This window comes from Bolinopsis microptera, chromosome 1, assembly GCF_026151205.1.
Source record: "Bolinopsis microptera isolate Bmic1 chromosome 1, MBARI_Bmic_1.0, whole genome shotgun sequence".
In the NCBI taxonomy this organism is placed as follows: Eukaryota; Metazoa; Ctenophora; class Tentaculata; order Lobata; family Bolinopsidae; genus Bolinopsis; species Bolinopsis microptera.
The window spans coordinates 16,045,249-16,066,755 of record NC_087072.1 but is presented as its reverse complement, the minus strand read 5'-3'; the positions used below and the strand labels follow the sequence as shown (position 1 = coordinate 16,066,755).

Genomic DNA, 21,507 nt, shown 5'->3' with positions numbered 1-21,507 from the left:
TATTGCCACAATAAAGTGAAATTAAAAGGAATATTTGTAATAATGTTAGTAGTGTAGCCTCTCCCTATTCCCAAATTATTTGATAAATCGTCACAAACCTCTATATAGTGTGAAAATGCATTTTTAAAAGCTCAGAGAACTGAGAAGGCCCCCATTATCGATGTTTCATTTTACCTATTATGCTGCTTCGGCACACGACAAAGGCCGCGTAATGGGTCTTCCACGTGTGTACGTGGCTGGATGCTGGCACTTTCCGTGCCTATCATTAAGGGGGCAAGTCGCCACCCATTTTACGTCACTGATCATGGTGACCTCTGGATATCTGATAATTGCCAGCTTTATTTTACCATTTTTGACTGTATCATGGTGATATGAGATATCTTTGTTGAATGATGAATGATATATGTATTATAAGATAAATATAACGGTAATTGGTACTCCATAGTGCCGTGTAATGACATTTAACCAAACATTGTTTTCCAAATAATATAGAGTTTGTCCATCGTGTACCAGTGGTGTAACGTTGCCTATTGAGTATTGGCGCCCCCCCCCCCCCCCCCGCTGAAAAAGCGCCCCCCTGTTGGTGCCCCCTCCCCTTTTTGCGCCCCTCCCTAAAATTGAACAAATTAGATGATTTTAGAGGATACTCTAAAAAATGTGTTTCTAGATCAAAACGCGCAGTTTTGCTAGTACCGTAGTTAATTTTTTTAAAATTGTCCCACATTCAAACGACAATTCGCACAGCAGGGTCGGCATGGCCCGTCGGGCCTTCGTTACGCCACTGTCGTGTACCCTTTCCACCAACAGCGGGAATCTATTGAATTAAAGCACAATTATTCAAAGATAATAATATTCTGATTGCTGATGCTATGAATAAACAATGTTTCCCACGACAATCGCCTTAATGTTAATACAGTAGTAAAAGGCAACAATAGTAACATTCCGTTGCGATAAATAAATACTATAAATAAAATGCATTTCCACTTTAAAATAAGATAGCTGATATAGTTAAAGTTCAAACTTCAAACTTTGTTCAAAATGTAAAATTCGCTTTTCATCATGGTTTAGCTGTTGGTTTATTTGTTCCGTCTGTTCCAGGATTAGCGGTCACCATATCAATATGATTTTTCAACAAATGTCCAAACTCTTTTTTTATATCCTGATCAAAGTCCAGATGAGGAAAGTTGGGATTATCAAGTTTAGAGTATCCCATCAGAACGAAGTCCCATAAAAAGTAGTTGTAAAGTTTATCCATAAGCTCTGGTTCGAACAAGCTGTAATATCTGAACAATATTGGTGTAATTTAGTTCACTGCGGCGATCACACAGAGATACATCAATAACAAGATTTTCAGGGTTAGATAAAGTATTTCATTATTGTTCTCTAAAATTCAAACAACATAGAATAATCGTACCCTCTGGTCCTTTGCAAGGTAGAAATGCCCTCATCTCTACCCGTCTCCGCTCTAGAGCCAGGAAAGATATACTGTGAGGTATTAGTATGTTCCTGTACCACTTTTATCTGCTCGTTGGCTGTCTCCGTCTGAAAAGTTTACGAGTACCAAATGGTGATCATTCTTGGGAATAGGATATTTCGAGATTTGAACGTTTTTGTTATATTGGTCCCCGTTCAGCTAATGCGGAATTCTGCGTAATACGAGTTATGACGGGGGTGCTCGCCGCGTTTCCGAGCACTATAATAAAGGGGGGCTGGCATGAAACAGGGATTAAGTCTTACTTGTAGTATCGCGTCGTAAGGAAAGTCACAGATCTTCATCTTGTGCCATTGAGGTGTGAAGTGATGATTTCTTAACTGAAGTAGGATTGGTCATTACAATTCAAATAAAATATCTTTCCAGGTAAGACACATTGCATATTAATAGACAAAAGTATAATTTTATGGCTTTTTTTGTAAAAATTAAATGAAATTATGAATTGAATTGTTCAAATTACCTTTCCAGCGGTTACGGCTTGTACAAAGGCCTTATACTTTTCAGCTTTTGTGCTGTTTACGTTGAGATCTGGATTGAACTTGAACATTGCGGGCCTGATACCAGTTGCTGATACCCTGAATGAAATTATTATTAAATAACTTAAAACTTATCAACAAATCTAAAATGTACATAACTATGGATTATTTCGTGGATCCCATCTTGAGCTTGCCCAAAATAAATTTTATTATTTTGTAGAAATGGGTCTGATTTCACCAACGTCTAGACATTAGTTGTTTTAAACTGAGCACCTAAGGATGAAGATAATGTTCAATTAAAGATGGAGGTACCTTTCAACTTTGTCTCTATATCCCGACAGTAGTTTTGTTACTGGATTCCTTACTACAGTTACTTTAAAAAAATCCTCCGTGGCTTCCTTCAGCGTCCTGACAAAGTAATGATACAGTGAGACATTAAGATATTAGTTCACGCTCCCATGAAAGTATGAAGAGTGTCATGTTTCAACCTTTGTCTATACGCAACAACTTACGGAGGACGTCCCAGCTTTTTCTCCGCCACTTCAAAGAGTTCGTCCACCTTCCCGTAACTTCCCATTTGGTGAACATGTTTGATCTGATCATAAGGCCTGGTGTCTCCTTGGATCACATGAATCCATCTCTTGAAGGAGGATGACCCAGCCTTAGGATTCCCTGCGTACACCATTCTATGCTTTCTCCAATTCTTAGGAAGCACCATTTTTCTTGGCCTCTCTGCCTCACCTGGGCCAACTGTGACCTTGTGGTACTTTTTACATTGTTTGTGAATGAAATCCAGGATATCCTTTCTGTCTTTGATGGGTGGATTCGAGTCATGTTCCTTGTGATCAGATTCTTTTTGTGACTCCAAAGCTATCGAGATATCTGTGAGAAAATATTTATATTTAGTGTTCGCCGTTATGTGGATGAGTGTTAAGTACACGTCATCTAACATGTGAATTGTGAAATACATATTGAGGTTAATGATTTGCGAAGATCCAATAAACGTTAAAAGTTTTGAAATGTTGTTAAAGTACCAACCTTTTAGTATACTTGTGTTTGAAAAATCATTTCGCTGATTAACAATTGTCACCATAAAGCATAAACAAATTACGGTAATGATGGAAGCTACGGCCACGAACTGCCTTTTTGTAGTAAACATTTCTGCAGAGTATAAAATTGAACAGGACAAAAAATGTTCATTTAAGAGCCTGTTTAAAAAACTCAGACAGCAGACTGTACAGATCACAGACAACTTGAGACATTATTCAATCAACAACAAACAATATGACGGACCGTCCCTGGAAGTCCCTGTCTCCCCATCGTTAACCCGTAAGGGGTTGCACCAGGGGCGGTGGTAACAGAGCTTCAAGACTCTCGGAGTCTGTTGTCGATATCTATGTATAATATATTTATGGTATATAATTTGGGAGTCTCTCTCTCCAGCAGCAGGAGTTGGAGAATGGGGACGCGTTGTGAAAGCCACCGCAAGGAAGGCTTACAGTCGACGCCGACCAATCAAAAGAAGAACAATATGACGGTACTGGCAAAATCACCGTTTTGAAGCAGTCGTTTACAAATGACGGGCGATGATTTAGAAAATAAGATGTTTTTGAAGGAGCCAAAATTCGTTAATTTTGAACAGTCAACAACCGACTAGTGGTCAGTGCATTGTGATATTCGACGTCAGTCGGCAAAAAACATATTTTACATAGACGTTCTACATACTGCAGTAAGAGATGGAACGTAGTTTTTCATAATGCTGACTGACATTAGTTGATGATGTGTATAAATGCGCTTTACTGTTCTGGGCAGCAGACCTGAAGACTGAACATTGTTCACTGAGCAATGCTCAGTCTTAACTAGTTAATTAGATCTGTTCATGTTTATTATTCAGATAATAAACCTCAGACACACCAAACTGACACTCGGCCACAAGCATGCCAAAATCATCAAAAACCTCAACACTACACTCAGCAACAACAGACAAGACTACATAACTGCAGTTCACCTCATCACGGGTCACTGCGGCCTAAATAAACACCTTCACACCATTTGCAAATCAAACACCAGTGCTTGTCCTATGTGCGGCGACGGAGAGGAAACTGTCTCACACTCCCTTGGACAGTGTCCGGCTATTGCCCAAATTAGAGGTCAATATTTCCAGGACTACTACCTCTCTGTCAATGACATATTCGACAACCAACACATCACCACAATTGTCAATTTCGCAAACCGCACCAAACGCTTAATTGTGCCGGAAGAGCTGGATCAGACCGGGGTGACTTAAAGTATTATCTCATATGCTGTCTCGTCTCGTTTTACTTTTCCAAACCCAGCTGGCATTTAAGCGTATCATTTTGACTCATATAACATCTTACACCATCCTCCACCAATCACTCTGATCTCACCGGCAACCTTCCCCAAGGTTGCCACACCCCAGAGGTAGGCAGAGCATCTCAATGCTATCCTCTCGTGGGCTATCTTGGCCCAGCCTCTCTTTTAAAAAAAAAAAAACCTCAACTTTTCGCAAACTCTTGGATAAGGTTTTTACACGAGAATAGTGTACCAAAATACCTAAATGAATCATGAGAAGAAGTGCAAGTTAATTAAGATAATAAAATCAGATGGTACCATGGACAATTAGAGTAGTGTTCACCGTCATGAATAGATCAATAAAAGTTATATTAAGGTTGATGACGAGGAGGACATTATTTGATGATGGTTATTGGCTACTTTAGTTAACACTGAATGGTAAGACTCTATTGTCTATACTAGTAGTATAGAACAATATCGGTTCCAATTGGCAGTTTCGAATGTGCTTTATAACAGTGTATAACGACTATACATACTATATTATAAAATATCCTTCACACTAGTTGTATACAGGCCTAGAGGGGATTATGCCTGTATTATAGACTCATCTTCTGTATTATGAAGTCTCACCCTGAACATCAATCTCTCAGACTTATATCCGAGGTGAAGAATTCACGAAGGAAGGTATGGACCCAAAGAGTAGATAGAAATAATAATATGTGAGCAATAGGAGACCTTTTAAAAAACCAAGTACTCAATCTTCTAGGTTCCTAATTAATATTCAATTTTTAAGCTTTATTTATTTTCTTTTCGTCCAATACACATTACACAGTGCACGTTGATGAAGGTAGAGATTCAGAGAAAGTATATAATTTAATATTCCCAGTTTACAAATATAAAACATAGAACAAAATTGTGATATCATTGAAAATTTTGCGAAATACTTTCATTAACATCTTCAATGACGCCTATCAACAGTAAAATACAGGGTGGCCCAGAAGTAACTGTGCACACGCAACCCCCTAATATGTAATAACTCACACAAAGATCAGGGATTACTGATATGGGTTAAACTTAGATTCCCTTAACACTTAAAGTTTCGTAAAAATTTGTTGATTACAGTATCTAGGTGTACCTATACCAGTATAGGTGTACTCAAATTAATACTGTAAGAAATCTTTATCCATTACTAGATATTATCTACGTGGGGATATGTGCTTTGGTGAGGTCAATTTTAACCATTCTACTACGAATTAAGTAAGCTATTCAAATTTCAAGGGTTGCGTGTGGGTAGTTACTTCTGGGCCACCTTGTACATCAATATCATCATCATTCATCAATATCTATGAACATTTCCATATATATATTTATAAATTGTCATTGTTCACAGCTGAGTCAGTCTTATTCAGACCCCTTCTGTGGACGATTCATCGTCGGATTCTATTGCATCCATTTCGTCCTTTATATAACCTCCAAATTCTTTGTCAATGTCCTGATTATAGTCCAGGTAAGGGAAGTTAGGGTTGTCAAGTTTACTGTAACCTAGTAGCACGAAGTCCCACCGAAAGTAGTGATATAATCGCTCCATCAGCTCTGGTGAGACCTTGCTGTAGAACCTGAGGTCGGGGTTCGTTAACTTATTTATTTATTTAGCATTGTTAAGTAAACTCTTGTTTTTGATAACGTTTGGTTTTGATAACTTTTAGTTTTGGGTCAGAGAGCTTGTTTAAACTGACTCGTGAGCGAGATGTACAGTAGCCACACTATCGTAACCCTGCTGACTTCTGGAGCCAGGAAAGTCGTGCTCCTGAGTGTTGGTGTGCTCCTGCACCTCTCTTATCTGCTGTTCTGTTGTTTCTGTCTGGGAGAGGTCCAGGTGTCACGTGATATTATAACACATTTCATAGTGTTTTGGGCGTATAGGAACATATTGATCATTTGAAAATAGAAATTTAGACAGTTGTGATTAAAGAAAACTAGAAATGGAAATGAGGTATATGAGCTGGGAGTATTGCTTTACTGCCAAGATACCAGACTAACCTGCATTATCATGTCATAAGGATAGTCACAAATGCTCATCTTCTCCCATTGGGGTGAAAAGTGGAAATTTGAAATCTGGGATAAACGAATGTTACAGTCTGTAAATCGAATAAGCGTTAATTGGTCAGCCAATCGAAAGAAGTTAGAATTAAAGAAGCATACTCACCATTGACTTTTAATACTTTAATGGCTTAAAAGTCTAATATCTTTAAATTATAAAATTCGTCACTGTATTTAATTTCGCTTTACCTTTTTAGTGACCACAGCTTCTACAAATGCGGCATATTTTTCAGCATCTGTGCTGTTTATATTGAGATTTGGATTGATTTCAAGCATAGGTTCTTTAATACCCTCCTTAGTTCTCCTGAAAGAAATATAATTCGTTCATAAGACATTATTCAGTTACAAGCTCTCTTTGAATCTTCCTCGCAAAACAGTGGACCAGTAACAAAATCAGAGTTTACTGAACAATCTTGATGAAAAACAAACCTCAGAATCTTATCTCTAAAGCCAGACATTAGTTTTACAATTGGATTCCGGACTGCAACAACTTTGTAGAGTTTCTCTACTGCGTCTATCAACCGTCTAATAACAGTAACTATTTATCACAGTTTTTAGCCGGGTTTTAGTTTGAAACAAAGTGGCCACAGAAATAACCAATAGGATACTTTACACACAGAAACTGTATTAATAAACGGACTCTAAATTAAAACTAACGCTTCTCTTCCGAGGTCCTCCTCCACCCACTCGTAAACTTCATCTAAACGACCGTATTTTCCCATGGCATGAACTCCAGTCATCTCAGTGTAATTTCTTTTATCCCCCTGAATGCGGAGGTACCACTTTTTAAAGGATGTGGACCCAGTTTTGGGGTTACTCGCGTACACCATCATGTGCTCTCTCCAGTTTTTAGGGACAATCAACATTCTCGGCTTCTTCGCTTCACCCGGAAGAGCTGTGATCTGGTGATGTTTTTCGCATTGATTGTGGACAAAATCTAGGATATCTTTAGTTTGCTTTACGTGAAGGTACGAATCAGGAATCTTGTGTTTCACTTCTGTTTTCTCTTCTGTTTTCTCTTCTGTTTTCTCTTGTGCTTCAGCAGGAGCAGGTCCCTTGCCGCGAGGGAATTTTGTGCTAGCTGGTTGTGGTGACGATATCGCTAGATCTATCACTTTATCCTGTGTAAAACAACAGAGTGTGAACCACTGCCAGTAAAACGTTTACTTTGATTGTGCCCGAACAGTTATCATTTATCACAGGCCTCACATTAAGTTTAGCCTGGTCATGACGCAACGTTAAAGTCTACAATATGATGAGACTCGTCGTTTTATCACAATAATAGCTTCATTATTTATCGCTATATAATTGCGGTATATAATTGCGGTAAACGGTGATCTTTAGGCTATAATAATGTAGATCATTTGTATGTTGTAAGGCTATGACAACCTCTGAAAGCGTCAAACAAAAGGCTTATTGTCGTTACATTCAATAATTTCTTATCTTATTGTTGAACCAAAAAACAATGGTGGACATTTTTTGAAATTGTCAATGAGTTACTGTGGAAATACATTGGCGAAACCAAGTAAACCTTGTAAACCTTGTAAACCTTGTAAACCTTGTAAACCTTGAAGACCCTAATATATTAGCGACGGGCCGGATTGAGGCTGCATCAAATTTTTTAATTTCTGTAAAATGTGGGCGCCATAAAAATGTGAAGTAACGATGAAATGTACACTTTACCTTCTTCTTAGTATTTGACGACACTTCTTCTTTTGTTTCTCCGTCACCCGGGGACAGGAATATGTTAGCTGAACCTGATTAGAGACAAATTCAATTAGAGACGATTAGAGACAAAGTCAATGACTGTGAGTTATACTAGAGGATATATCCTCAAAGTATATATATTCTGATGTATCTAGTCATGGCGCCGACAAGTTGATTCAACTAATTTTTAAATACAATTGACGAATCCCAATTCGGCAACGAATTGCACAACTAGGTCTGTAGTTGTTATCAATTCTACCGATTATATTTTCAGCGAAAATGATTTATAATACAGTACAGTTTAAGCTGGGCCTGGGCCTCATTGCTTGACGAAGAACTGAAATAGTCGAAGTGTTTGAAGGCCTTAATATATTCCAGTCTTCAGTACTCCTTGTTCTTTTTCGGCCACTCAAGACGTAAACAGAACTTCAGACTGATATACTTATGGCACCAATAATCTTAAAAATTAGAATCGTGTTTAGTTTACCTATATTGCGATCAACATCGAATGGGTTAACAACTGCGATGAAAACAATACACAAGCAAAAACCAAGGATAAACAGGGCCACTAGAGCTCTTCTTGTTACGAACATATGCTTATCCTCTGAGGTCGGCCCGCGTTGCTATTTGAAAATGAAGAAGTCTTGAAGTTGGATCACAGGGTCAGTTGGTTGAGTGTTTGATGATAGAAACAGTGAGAAACAACGGATACTACAAAAGAGAGAAGAGAAGAGTTACACGTAAAGAGAATGAACACCACGCAAATTAGTAAATTATTCGTTCGGGTAATTGAACCATAGTGTTTAATATAATTTAGTGGCTGGTGCAGTAGAGTTATTTTAACGTCAAACGTGGAACAGACACTTTCTCATGATGATCATGAGAAAGTTAACAGCGTTGCTTTCTTCATGTGTGTACTTATGTGCCTGTTGGGGGCATTAATACGGGTCATGTTGGCCACAAACTTATGACGAGGTCGTATAATTGTCTTTAATCATACATTTGATGACTCTTCACTGGCTAGGTAAGATACAACGTATTATAGTTAAATTAAATTAGACGGCAGAATTTCGCACGCGTACACAACATGGGGTCTCTACAAGAGAATACGCATTTTCTAATTGTTCAGCCATTTTGTGGTGATGTGTTCAGTGTTGCGTAATAATAATATGCGTTTCAAGGGATTTCACAGTGAAAATAATCAAATAACGTGAGACGTAGGAAATAGTGCTTACTTTGCTTAGATTATCTGTAAACCAATGTCGCACGTACTCTGTATTAAGTACCAACATTTTCAGCCAACACTGCAGAGAACCAGTTGATGGGCAACGTTCGTACTTCGTCACGAGTTTGACCAATTTGTTGATGAAATTTAGTTATGATTAAATAGAAACATCATCACGCTTGCTTTTGTAGTAATAAAATCAACATTGTTATTAAATAAATCACCTCTGAATATAATAACCTCAATAATCATTATCAATCAACGAAACCAAGCAAATTAAGTATGAAAATGTATATCTACGGTTAAAAACAACTTTATTTTCACCATATTCTAACAAGATTAAGTATTGATTTAATCAAATAACATTTATCAAAAAATTGGTTAGAGTATTTTCGTCTGTAAAAGGTCGGAGGAGTCATATGATTTTGTAGTCAGCAAAATCCGCCTTCAGATTAATACTAAAACCAAGCCGTTTTGTGTCAGTGGTCTTTGTACAACAACCATCAACATGCGAATTTAAAAAGATACCTTGGTCTAATTAGCCCATGCTCGACTGACTATAGAAACAATTTAATCAAAAATCCAATTTAAATTCAATCAGCAAGATCAGCCTGGAGGTTCATTTTTAGTGTTCGTAGGATCCTCCTCACCCAAAAGACCGAACTCTTTATCAAAGTCCTGATCAAAGTCTAAGTAAGGGAAATTAGGATTACTTAGTTTTGTGTAGCCCATTAGCACAAAGTCCCACTTATAATACTGATATATCTGCTCCATGATGTCTGGTTTTACTTTATCGTAGAATCTGAAAAGAAAGTTGAATGACATTTGTGTATTGTCTTCTCCGGAAAATAAATTTTACATCTCAATTCGATCAATTCAATTGATCGAATTGAGATGTAAAATTTATTGAATTGAAGCATTCGTAATTCTGATATTTATGGTAAATTTCAAATTCTGCTAATAAAAAACTTACTCGTGCGCCAAATGAACAGTAGCAACACTATCAGCACCCACTTCAGCTCTAGATCCAGGAAACTCGAACTGAGTGGTGTTTGTGTGCTCCTGTACCTCTTTAATCTGCTGCTGTGTTGTCTCCGTCTAAAATTGTTTTATTTTTAGCACAGTTAATCAATCTAATAACCAAGTTGATCCTGAATATTCGAATATTTATTACACTTATAGCTTAAAGATCTTCCTTGTTTCATGTTAAAGTAGGTTGATATAACATGCTGAACATGCTGAACATGCTGAACATGCTTATATAACATGCTGAACTCACCTGTGCGATCATGTCATAAGGGAAATCACATATCTTCATCTTATCCCATTGGGGCGTAAAATGGAAGTTGTTAATCTGAAAATAGGATTCAGCATCAGTTGCTTGCAGCATTAAGACTAAATTAAAATATATATTATATATTCGCCTGAAGCGAAATCGATGTCACTCAATAGTCAATATAATGAAAGATGATTTTGAAATAGCACAAAATTCTATCAAAAATTGCCAGCCCACATCAATTGGCAAAGATAATATACTTACTTTTCCTTTCATAACGCCCTCAGCAAAAGCTGCAAATTTTTCTGGGTCCGACGACTCTCCAGTTAGGCCTGGATTTACTCTCAACATTTCTGGTTTTATACCATCGTTTGTTCTCCTGTAATCATTAAAGGCATGCTACAGATTCCGTAGAAATAGGATAAGTCACATTTTTTACTAGATGTGCGTCTAAATTGATGAATTGTTTATCCTTCTTAACACTATTTCTACCGGACCGGTTGTATGTCCGTTATTGTTTAATAGTGGTACAATAAGTTTTGGGATCATTTCTATCTCAAAAGATGGCAAGAAAATATCTGTTTGGAAAAGTGGAAAGAGAACCACATATTGATTAAGTCTAACCTTAGAATTTTATCTCTGAAACCAGATATGAGTCGAGAGAGGGGATTTCTCATAAAACCCACCGAATAAAACGGTTTTATCACGTCTCCCAGTGTCCTGAAAGAGTTCTATATAATGATCTGCCTATCAGACTAAGAGTGTAGACAAGTGAAAACTCAGCACACAGGATCATGTGCATAATAATAATGGTGGTAAATATGCCATATACTATCAACGATAATAAACGTAAACGTCATGAGCAGTGTGTGTTGCGCACACACTGCAGAGAATCAAAATCTTTTAGAACCAGAGTAGTGACTAGTTACCAGAGTAGTAACTGGTTACCAGAGTAGTGACTAGTTACCAGAGTAGTGACTAGTTACCAGAGTAGTAACTAGTTACCAGAGTAGTGACTAGTTACCAGAGTAGTGACTAGTTACCAGAGTAGCAACTAGTTGCCACAGTAGTAACTAGTTACCAGAGTAGTGACTAGTTACCAGAGTAGTGACTAGCTGCCAGAGTAGTGACTAGTTACCAGAGTAGTGACTAGTTACCAGAGTAGCAACTAGTTGCCAGAGTAGTAACTAGTTACCAGAGTAGTAACTAGTTGCCAGAGTAGTGACTAGTTACCAGAGTAGTAACTAGTTACCAGAGTAGTGACTAGTTACCAGAGTAGTAACTAGCTGCCAGAGTAGTGACTAGTTACCAGAGTAGTGACTAGTTACCAGAGTAGTGACTAGCTGCCAGAGAAGTGACTAGTTGCCAGAGTAGTGACTAGTTACCAGAGTAGTGACTAGTTACCAGAGTAGTAACTAGTTACCAGAGTAGTGACTAGTTACCAGAGTAGTGACTAGCTGCCAGAGTAGTGACTAGTTGCCAGAGTAGTAACTAGTTACCAGAGTAGTGACTAGTTACCAGAGTAGTAACTAGTTACCAGAGTAGTGACTAGTTACCAGAGTAGTAACTAGCTGCCAGAGTAGTGACTAGTTACCAGAGTAGTGACTAGTTACCAGAGTAGTAACTAGTTACCAGAGTAGTGACTAGTTACCAGAGTAGTGACTAGTTACCAGAGTAGTAACTAGTTACCAGAGTAGTGACTAGCTGCCAGAGTAGTAACTAGTTACCAGAGTAGTGACTAGTTACCAGAGTAGTGACTAGTTACCAGAGTAGTAACTAGTTGCCAGAGTAGTGACTAGTTACCAGAGTAGTGACTAGTTACCAGAGTAGTGACTAGTTACCAGAGTAGTAACTAGTTACCAGAGTAGTGACTAGTTACCAGAGTAGTGACTAGTTACCAGAGTAGTAACTAGTTACCAGAGTAGTAACTAGTTGCCAGAGTAGTGACTAGTTACCAAAGTAGTAACTAGTTACCAGAGTAGTGACTAGTTACCAGAGTAGTGACTAGTTACCAGAGTAGTAACTAGTTACCAGAGTAGTGACTAGTTACCAGAGTAGTGACTAGTTACCAGAGTAGTGACTAGTTACCAGAGTAGTGACTAGTTACCAGAGTAGTGACTAGTTGCCAGAGTAGTGACTAGTTACCAGAGTAGTGATTAGTTACCAGAGTAGTGACTAGTTACCAGAGTAGTGACTAGTTACCAGAGTAGTAACTAGTTACCAGAGTAGTGACTAGTTACCAGAGTAGTGACTAGTTACCAGAGTAGTAACTAGTTACCAGAGTAGTGACTAGTTACCAGAGTAGTGACTAGTTACCAGAGTAGTAACTAGTTACCAGAGTAGTAACTAGTTACCAGAGTAGTGACTAGTTACCAGAGTAGTAACTAGCTGCCAGAGTAGTGACTAGTTACCAGAGTAGTGACTAGTTACCAGAGTAGTGACTAGTTACCAGAGTAGTGACTAGTTACCAGAGTAGTGACTAGTTACCAGAGTAGTAACTAGTTACCAGAGTAGTGACTAGTTACCAGAGGAGTAACTAGTTACCAGAGTAGCGACTAGTTACCAGAGTAGTAATTAGTTGCCAGAGTAGTAACTAGTTACCAGAGTAGTAACTAATTACCAGAGTAGTAACTAGTTACCCGAGTAGTAACTAGTAACCAGAGTAGTAACTACAATGTGTCCACAAAATATCCTGCATCTTATTTTATACTTACACACTAAAAGGATCGCTTGATTTCGATTCGGCCAATTCCCAGGCTTGATTCAAATTTCCATATTTCCCCATCGAGTGAACACCAGACATTTCACTATATGGACGAGGGTCTCCTTGAATTCTGGTAACTACTCTGTTACCAGAGTAGTAACTAGTTGCCAGAGTAGTGACTAGTTACCAGAGGAGTAACTAGTTACCAGAGTAGCGACTAGTTACCAGAGTAGTAATTAGTTGCCAGAGTAGTAACTAGTTACCAGAGTAGTAACTAATTACCAGAGTAGTAACTAGTTACCCGAGTAGTAACTAGTAACCAGAGTAGTAACTACAATGTGTCCACAAAATATCCTGCATCTTATTTTATACTTACACACTAAAAGGATCGCTTGATTTCGATTCGGCCAATTCCCAGGCTTGATTCAAATTTCCATATTTCCCCATCGAGTGAACACCAGACATTTCACTATATGGACGAGGGTCTCCTTGAATTCTGGTAAACCACTTTTTGAATGATGTAGACCCAGTTTTAGGATTACTAGAATATAAAAGCATATGCTCTTTCCAGTTTTTAGCTACTATCAACATTCTTGGTTTCCTAACTTCGCCGGGCTCTGCCTTAATCATATCATACTTTTCGCACTGTGACCTGACAAATTTCAGAATTTGGTCAGTGTCCTTGACGTGGTCCCACGAGTCACCTATCTTCTTAGTCTGGTCTGGTACAGCTGCGTGGTGACCTCTAGGCTGTACGGTTGAGGATGGCTGTGGAGATGATATAGCTAGGTCAACTGTGGGCTTCTCAACTACTTGGACATTTTCTGCCGGTTCTGCATCTGATTCTGTATCTGATTCTGTATCAGGTGGTTGGTTTGGGGTCGTCTCTTCTGTAACTCCCTGCAACCATTTGTTTGATTGATTGACTGAGCACTGGGTTGATTGACCATAGGACCACAACGAACGTCGGACTGACCATGTAAAATAGCAACCCATTTATGAACCATTTTTGAACCATTTTTTATGAATATGTTAAAGGTAGAAGATATAATAAACGCCCAATATATTCTATGCGGCTAATACAAAATATTCCAGCAATTCAACCTGGAAACGATTTATTAAAGTATAATATCGTTTAAAAACAATGCCTCCAGATTTTACCGAACTAACCTTTTTGCTAACATCCGAATCAGAAGAAATCTCTATAACAATATCTTCTCCTCCTGTAAAGATTGGAAATATTTTAACCAATCGGGGTCTAAATTATATATTCAAATTCAAATGATGATTGATTAGATGTCCAATATTTAAGCAGTACACAGTCATCGTGTGGTTAACGGTTAAAACTCTAAAAATTACAAAACTACAAGGCCTTCATGAGCTAATTTGTCATCACAGAATAGTTAATAATAATTTCAAATTACTATGACAAATCTTGGTTGACAAAATTATTAAGCCACGAAAAAATTTGGACGACAAATTTGGGCGGGAGTCCCGCCCAAATTCTTCGTTGCCGAAGGTTATAGTACCATGTACTCTTACCTTGAATATTGTTTAACACGCTACTAGAGAACTGCGTACTATAGATCAGAGCACCAAAACAAAGCAGTGTCAGTAAAGCTCCGATAAGAACTTTTCTCGTTACAAACATCTTGAAGACTGGGGAGGAAACAGGAAGAGTAAAGTAGAGATGAGGCCCCTGGTGGAGCACAACAAGTTGGTGCAGGGGGTTTATGAAGGATGTTTAGACGGTACACTAGCAACAACAATCTCTCTGTTTATCACCTTTACTACCGGGCGTTGTAGATCCAGCTATGAGCACACGTTACTCCATGATGCTCAAATATATATGTGTAGACGACACCGTACAAGCGACATGAAACCCCTGCTCCTATAGATTATTTGGGTCTCATTTTACAAAAAGTATAGAGCTAAAATTACTCTTATACTGGTCATAATTGAAGTCCATTGTTAAAACGCATCAAATAATATACTTTCGCTCTTGAGTCAAAAGATAAAACAAACGCTAATAATTATTGATAATGCCGTTCACAATTTTTATAACCAGCATCAACGATTCAACGAGTTAAGAGAATTATTAGAGCAGCTTGAATAATGCTTCCTCATTCACTCAAATGGCCTGCAATTATGTCATTGTTCAGCTCGCAGTGTGGAGTTTGAGAGTAAATTTAACCTGACCTAATAATGGTCTTCAGTTTTCACGTGTAGTTTACACCGTGCAGATCTTTTAAACAGAATAGAATTTAAGATTTTTTGGAAAACTGCCAAAAATCAACCAAATTATGAGTTAGAATCAAATGAGAGGCAAGAATGAAATACGTTAAGTTTATGAACTGATAGCAATTCACCTTTCAAAATTTGCTCCTTCATAAACAAAATTATCGATTTTTACTTTCCACACACTATTTTCAACTCACCCTGTACTTATTTCCCGTGCTGTTAAGTGTTCTTTGCTACAGACGGTCAAACATACTGTATGCCTAGAAATTTGAGATAATTTATGGAAGAAAGTGCTGCGTGAAATGGTGATTTTCTTAAGGGAGTGATCACTGATTTTATTACTCTCGAGACTGCTAGTATAGTAAAATCGGATTTTTTGGCGATTTCTCAAAAACTAAGTCTCTTAGGCCTTAAGTATGTTCATAGCACTATGATAAACATGCATCTTAGGCACATTTTGGTTTATGTCTGAGGTCTGTATCTCAATCAGAACATGAGATACGCGTATGAGCTTCAATATTTACCCTAAAATCGGTTTTTTGGTAATTTCTCAAAATCTAAGCCTCTGAGGCCTTAAGTATGTTCATAGCACTAATATAAACATGCATCTTAGGCACATTTTGGTTTATGTCTGAGGTCTGTATCTCAATCAGAAGCTGAGATAATCAATGGTGGGGGTCGCGATGTGGGCGCGGTCACAAAGGGCGTGATTCCGGAAAATGCCCCACTCGTGAAAAAGTGTACCCGAGTCAATTGTGTTATTTAGGGTCATATAAGGTGGATTACATCGAGAAACTTAGCGCCAGTCCTTAGGTGAGCAGGACTTTTGCCTGGTCCAGGATGATTTAAGTTATAACCGAATATTGTAAACCAGACATGTGGCTAAACTAGGGGTGCAAACTGCAAATGTGTAAGCGAAGCCCAGCTAAAGTCTGTTTTATTTGAGATCAGTTATTCTCCAAATTGCCCCCTATACTAAGTCAAGCTCAACTTTCGTGAGAGCAGTGAGGGGCCGTCTTGAGCAGTGAGGGGCCATCTTGTTGGAAAGTACAGGGATTTAGTATTTTCTTCAATTTGAGGGCTGGTATAACTTTCCTCCGCAGTATAGCGATGTAATTGGCTGTTCTCACCGTCTCTGTCTTCTCATTTTCAACGACTGAGTCTCATCCAAACAGTCACCCTTTTGAACTGGATTTAAACTTTTCACGATTGCTTGGGGCTGCTTATCTGATCAGATGCAGTCCTTTTGAGTTTTGAGTATTAACTTAAAGTTAAGGGGTCATTCATAAACGAAAACTCAGACTCAAATTGTGAGGGGCCATCTTGTTGGAAAGTACAGGGATTTAGTATTTTCTTCAATTTGAGGGCTGGTATAACTTTCCTCCGCAGTATAGCGATGTAATTGGCTGTTCTCACCGTCTCTGTCTTCTCATTTTCAACGACTGAGTCTCATCCAAACAGTCACCCTTTTGAACTGGATTTAAACTTTTCACGATTGCTTGGGGCTGCTTATCTGATCAGATGCAGTCCTTTTGAGTTTTGAGTATTAACTTAAAGTTAAGGGGTCATTCATAAACGAAAACTCAGACTCAAATTGTGAGATAATCTTAGATTTTGAGATCAAATTCGCTTTTGGTATTCGTAAAGTTAAGTATTTGCTGGGCTGAGTATTTTGTCGCTAGTAAATGCTCAGAGTTGGAACTAGCACTCAAATCGGTATTCATAAAGTTAGTATTTACTCGTCACCCAAAACTAACTCAAGATTGGCATTCATAAAGTTAGCAAATGATCAAAACTCATGCTCAAAATGTGAGAACCGAATTCACATTCTCAAACCATTTTCTCACCTATTGCTCAACGACTTTTAACGTCAATAACTTCCCTTCTAATTGATATTTTCACTTCAAATTTTCAGAGACGACTCCTCACTGCCAGTACAAAAGCTCTAATATATTTTGTCCCGATTGGATGACGTTTTTGCAAATTTTCCCAGAAAAATAGACACGTTAGAGTATAAGCTTCCTTGTAAGTCCAATATAGATGCGACCATTACGGTTAGTTAAAGCTAAAAATGGTGTCCCCACGACATTCAGGAGCCAAGTAACGCAGATCAGTCATCAATTCAAAAATTAACCTGTCGTGCTTCTTAAAATACTGATTTGAGTATTTGAGTGCTAGTTTGAGAGCATTTTAGTGAGTATTTACTTGAATGTAAGTCATACTCACGATGAATTCAGCTTGAGTATTAGTTTTTACTGGGCAGTAAATGCTCAAACTTTGTGAATACCGATTTTGAGACTCAGAAAAATCTAAGTAATTACTAGCGAGTATTTACTTAAGAAATACTTAGTTATTATGAATGACCCCTTAAGCAATCAGGATAAGTTAATTTAGTGGGCTTCGTCATAGACCAAGGACAAAAGAAAATCGCGATTATTTAGGCCAAAAATCGCGGCACCGCGACAAGTCAAACTAGGCAAAATCGCGGTGAATTTGCGGCGAAAGATAATGTATTTGCAGAGCTAAGTTAGACGTCATAAATTCGTGAACTAGCTTGTTAGTATAGATAGATTAGGGAGCGACAGGCCCGTCAGGCAAAACAATAGCATCTACAAAGAAAATTAGAGAACAGTCCAAGGAGGTCAACCAGAACACTTGGTAGGGAGCTTAAGTTATCGACAACTTCAGTTTGGAGAATTTTGAGGAAAGAGCTGAAGAAGTTTGCCTAAAAAATTAAAATCAAACAGACACAAACTCCAAAAAATAGAGAACAAAGGACCGAATTTGGCAGCATGATGGCTGATCGCATCGAATCTGACTCAGAATTCTTGAAACAGATATTTTTTTCAGATGAGGCTCATTTTCATCTGAGCGGTCATGTCAATCGCCAAAATTGTAGGTTTTGGGCAGATGAGAACCCCTATGCAACAGTTGAGTCGCCTATCACTAGAGAGAAAGTCAGAGCTTGGATGGGGATCGGGTATCATGGTATTTTTCTCAAAATTCGACGTTTTGGAACGGAGCCAAAAAAATTAACAAAGTTGAATCGCTGGAACAAATGAGCTTAACAAATTAAATTTGTAAGCTTTATGAACTAATGGCAACCGATAATGGGCATTTTGCTCCTTTATAAAAAAAATTATTGTTTTTTAAAATCAGGACATTATTTTTGAAACACCCTGTATATTAATAATCTTAAGTGTTAAGATCTAAACAGACTCTTCTTCATGATGTTGTTACACGAATTATGAATTAGGGATGAAATGGTTCATAGGATTACAGTAATGACAATTACTAGTTGGTTTGTGTGGAGATAGTAGGTCTGTGCGGCTTCTAGTGATAATAGAAAATTGTTATAATTATTACGTAAGAATTATTATAAAAGTTATGTTTATATACTAGAAACAAGGAGAGTAACTTACATATTGAGGCACTTTCCTTGTACCCATCGAAAATGACTCGGACCGAAAATTTTCTAAATCGAAATTATTTTCAAAGTTTTTCTGGAAACTACTTTTGTTCTAAATGTTCAATGTTCATGTTTCATGCTACCCTGAGCATTATGAGCCGAAAATACTTTTTCGGTCCGTACCTATACTACATTCGGAAGGCTGTGGATGTGATTAGTTCCATATAATTATAAGGAACGTGATATTTGGCCCTCGGATTTATAAAGGAGAGTGCGCAAATTTGGTCCTCAGAGAACTGGAATAATCGCAATTTGTCACGAGGATCTGAGAAAATTGCGATTTGTCTCGGCAAACGTCAAAAATCGCGATTTGTCGCGGAGAATGGGGAAAATCGCGATTTCCTTTTGACCTTGTCATAGACTGAGGGGTGTGTTAGGCTGTTAGGTTCTTTAAAAAGTTGGTATCAGACTCAATTTTGCTGGCAACTTTCTTGGCAAAGTGACTTATTACATAATTTATAATTAAGTAATTACGGCAGCTGAGTCCAGGGTACTACGGTCTGTTTTCAAACAATTAAGTTAGGTACTCCCTTTGTACAAAAGATCGCTTTGAAATCAATACATTTTAATGTCAAGATATTTTAATCAGACGGCTAAGATGCTTACTTCAAATAACAACTAAAAATTTAAGCAAAACTTAAACAAGATGTTATCCCAAACACAGCTTTTTGGTATTCATTGTGCAAGCTAAAGATGTAAGATATCAGCTGCAAAGTAATAAAATGTGCACAGCAAGTAAAGCAACCAGGGTGTTAAGTTTCCCGCGGAGGTTGATGATAAATTCAAATAACAAATAAAACAAGACTTGGCTGATCCAAGTTAGAAGAATTGTAACAGTCTCAAGTTGTACCAATGTACCATTGACCGTCCTACAGAACCCCCGTGATTAACCATTAGCATATTTAATGTGGAGAGAGTCGGATAAAAAGTGGTTATACCTTTTACGTATCATATTTCTCAGGGTGGGCTGCATCTCTCTCAGCCTATTCGGTGCAACAATTGGTGCAGCGATCAGACCTTTCTCTCAGCCTATTCAGTGCAACAATTGGTGCAGCGATCAGACCTTAATATAACTGCAACAGCAATGATAAACATTTTTATGTACACTGAAGCTCGTATGCCCGTATGGTAACAAGTTTAATTTATCAACCATTCTGCATACATTTTGGTATTTTATTTTATCAAATTACCGTGCCGTAAAATTAGACAACACGTAATCAGCAGTCGTCACGAACAGTGTACACCACTCTCGTCACATACACCACTCTCCACTCTCCACTCTCCACTCTCCACTCTCCACTCTCCACTCTCCACTCTCCACTCTCCACTCTCCACTCTCCACTCTCCACTCTCCACTCTCCACTCTCCACTCTCCACTCTCCACTCTCCACTCTCCACTCTCCACTCTCCACTCTCCACTCTCCACTCTCCACTCTCCACTCTCCACTCTCCACTCTCCACTCTCCACTCTCCACTCTCCACTATCCACTCTCCACTATCCACTCTCCACCCTCGAATACAAGCTTACGTCTGTAATCACCACTTAAAAGTTTCAGAACTATCTTTAAGTGTATTTTTTATTTCGATGATTACGCCAATGATTTATGATAGGGAAAATTAATGGAGCGTGGTGACTGGTGCACTTAAGTGTGACCACGGTGATATTTTGTAAATTTCTTCAATTGTAAGAAACATTTTTAGATGCTACAAAACAGTGGATTCGAACTTAAGTAAGAGGTCATAAAAATAAACGGTCGGGTTCGAAATTGACAGAGAAACTGACGCCGAGGCTCGAGACCGAATATAAATAAATTTGTCTGAGGCGGCAGTAAGCAAGCATACTATCTCTATAAGTATAAATGGCAAATTGAAGTCACTTTTCGCAAACTTTGATGACATGCTGCTTCCGATGCATTTTCAACAGAAATACTTTACATTGTAAGATTCTTACAAGCAATAAGCTTTACAGCTGTTTATAACAACCCAGCTTATTATACCAATTGTTGAAATATAAAACTGTTTATTTGTATAAATTTAGGAAAAATATACTATCACTAATGACTAATTAAAAACTTGATAAAGAAATAAATGGGCGCTCAACCTTTAATAATACCTCTACAACCTTGCGGTTATAGTTGCCAGAAGACAATATATGAACGAGGCGAGCCATAACATTAAACAAAGGAGTCAGGCCAGGAGAGAAACACTCAAGAAACACTCAATAAACACTCACAACCTCATGGAAGATTGCAGGAAGATTGTGCTGTGGAAACCGTGCATCGTCCAGGTCATGTTAATACAACAAACTACCAGGATATATCACATTGTATCTAAGATATATAGTCATTTTGTTATTCACTGAAGATTCCAACTAATCTTTACCGACACAATGAAAGCACCGAAGGTGAATCTAACATCATAAATATTGCATATCGAGTGCACAGTTCCATATAATACTCAAGGCAAAGCTGGCTAAATACCTAAATGTTTGTTGCAGCTGTGTG

The 21,507-nt window shown here is 38.0% G+C and overlaps 4 protein-coding genes across 4 annotated transcripts in view; all 4 read right to left on the bottom strand.

Annotated features, from left to right (window-relative positions):
* LOC134825979 (plexin domain-containing protein 1-like) overlaps positions 1 to 82 on the bottom strand; it is a 31,877-nt gene extending 31,795 nt beyond the window's left edge. The window contains exon 1 of the mRNA XM_063838198.1: positions 72 to 82. The gene's annotated coding sequence lies outside the window, so the exon portion shown is untranslated. The remainder of the gene's footprint in view (positions 1 to 71) is intronic.
* A 756-nt stretch (positions 83 to 838) lies between these two features.
* LOC134819486 (carbohydrate sulfotransferase 9-like) lies at positions 839 to 3,229 on the bottom strand. Its single transcript, XM_063829444.1, has 7 exons — positions 3,007 to 3,229; positions 2,481 to 2,850; positions 2,281 to 2,376; positions 1,953 to 2,067; positions 1,738 to 1,812; positions 1,415 to 1,542; positions 839 to 1,283 (listed from the first exon to the last, which is right to left on the bottom strand). Exons 1-7 carry the CDS (start codon positions 3,125 to 3,127, stop codon positions 1,058 to 1,060), a joined length of 1,131 nt encoding a protein of 376 aa, XP_063685514.1. The 5' UTR covers positions 3,128 to 3,229; the 3' UTR covers positions 839 to 1,057.
* A 1,769-nt stretch (positions 3,230 to 4,998) lies between these two features.
* Positions 4,999 to 8,868, bottom strand: LOC134820216 (uncharacterized). Its single transcript, XM_063830440.1, has 8 exons — positions 8,576 to 8,868; positions 8,065 to 8,138; positions 7,039 to 7,502; positions 6,811 to 6,906; positions 6,571 to 6,685; positions 6,322 to 6,396; positions 6,018 to 6,142; positions 4,999 to 5,897 (listed from the first exon to the last, which is right to left on the bottom strand). The coding sequence occupies exons 1-8, from the start codon at positions 8,679 to 8,681 to the stop codon at positions 5,687 to 5,689; spliced, it is 1,266 nt and encodes a 421-aa protein (XP_063686510.1). The 5' UTR covers positions 8,682 to 8,868; the 3' UTR covers positions 4,999 to 5,686.
* Positions 8,869 to 9,489: 621 nt separating this feature from the next.
* Positions 9,490 to 15,648, bottom strand: LOC134816310 (carbohydrate sulfotransferase 9-like). The gene is made up of 8 exons (XM_063825110.1): positions 14,836 to 15,648; positions 14,464 to 14,516; positions 13,670 to 14,193; positions 11,214 to 11,309; positions 10,854 to 10,968; positions 10,593 to 10,667; positions 10,287 to 10,411; positions 9,490 to 10,115 (listed from the first exon to the last, which is right to left on the bottom strand). Exons 1-8 carry the CDS (start codon positions 14,942 to 14,944, stop codon positions 9,920 to 9,922), a joined length of 1,293 nt encoding a protein of 430 aa, XP_063681180.1. The 5' UTR covers positions 14,945 to 15,648; the 3' UTR covers positions 9,490 to 9,919.
* Positions 15,649 to 21,507: the final 5,859 nt, after the last annotated feature.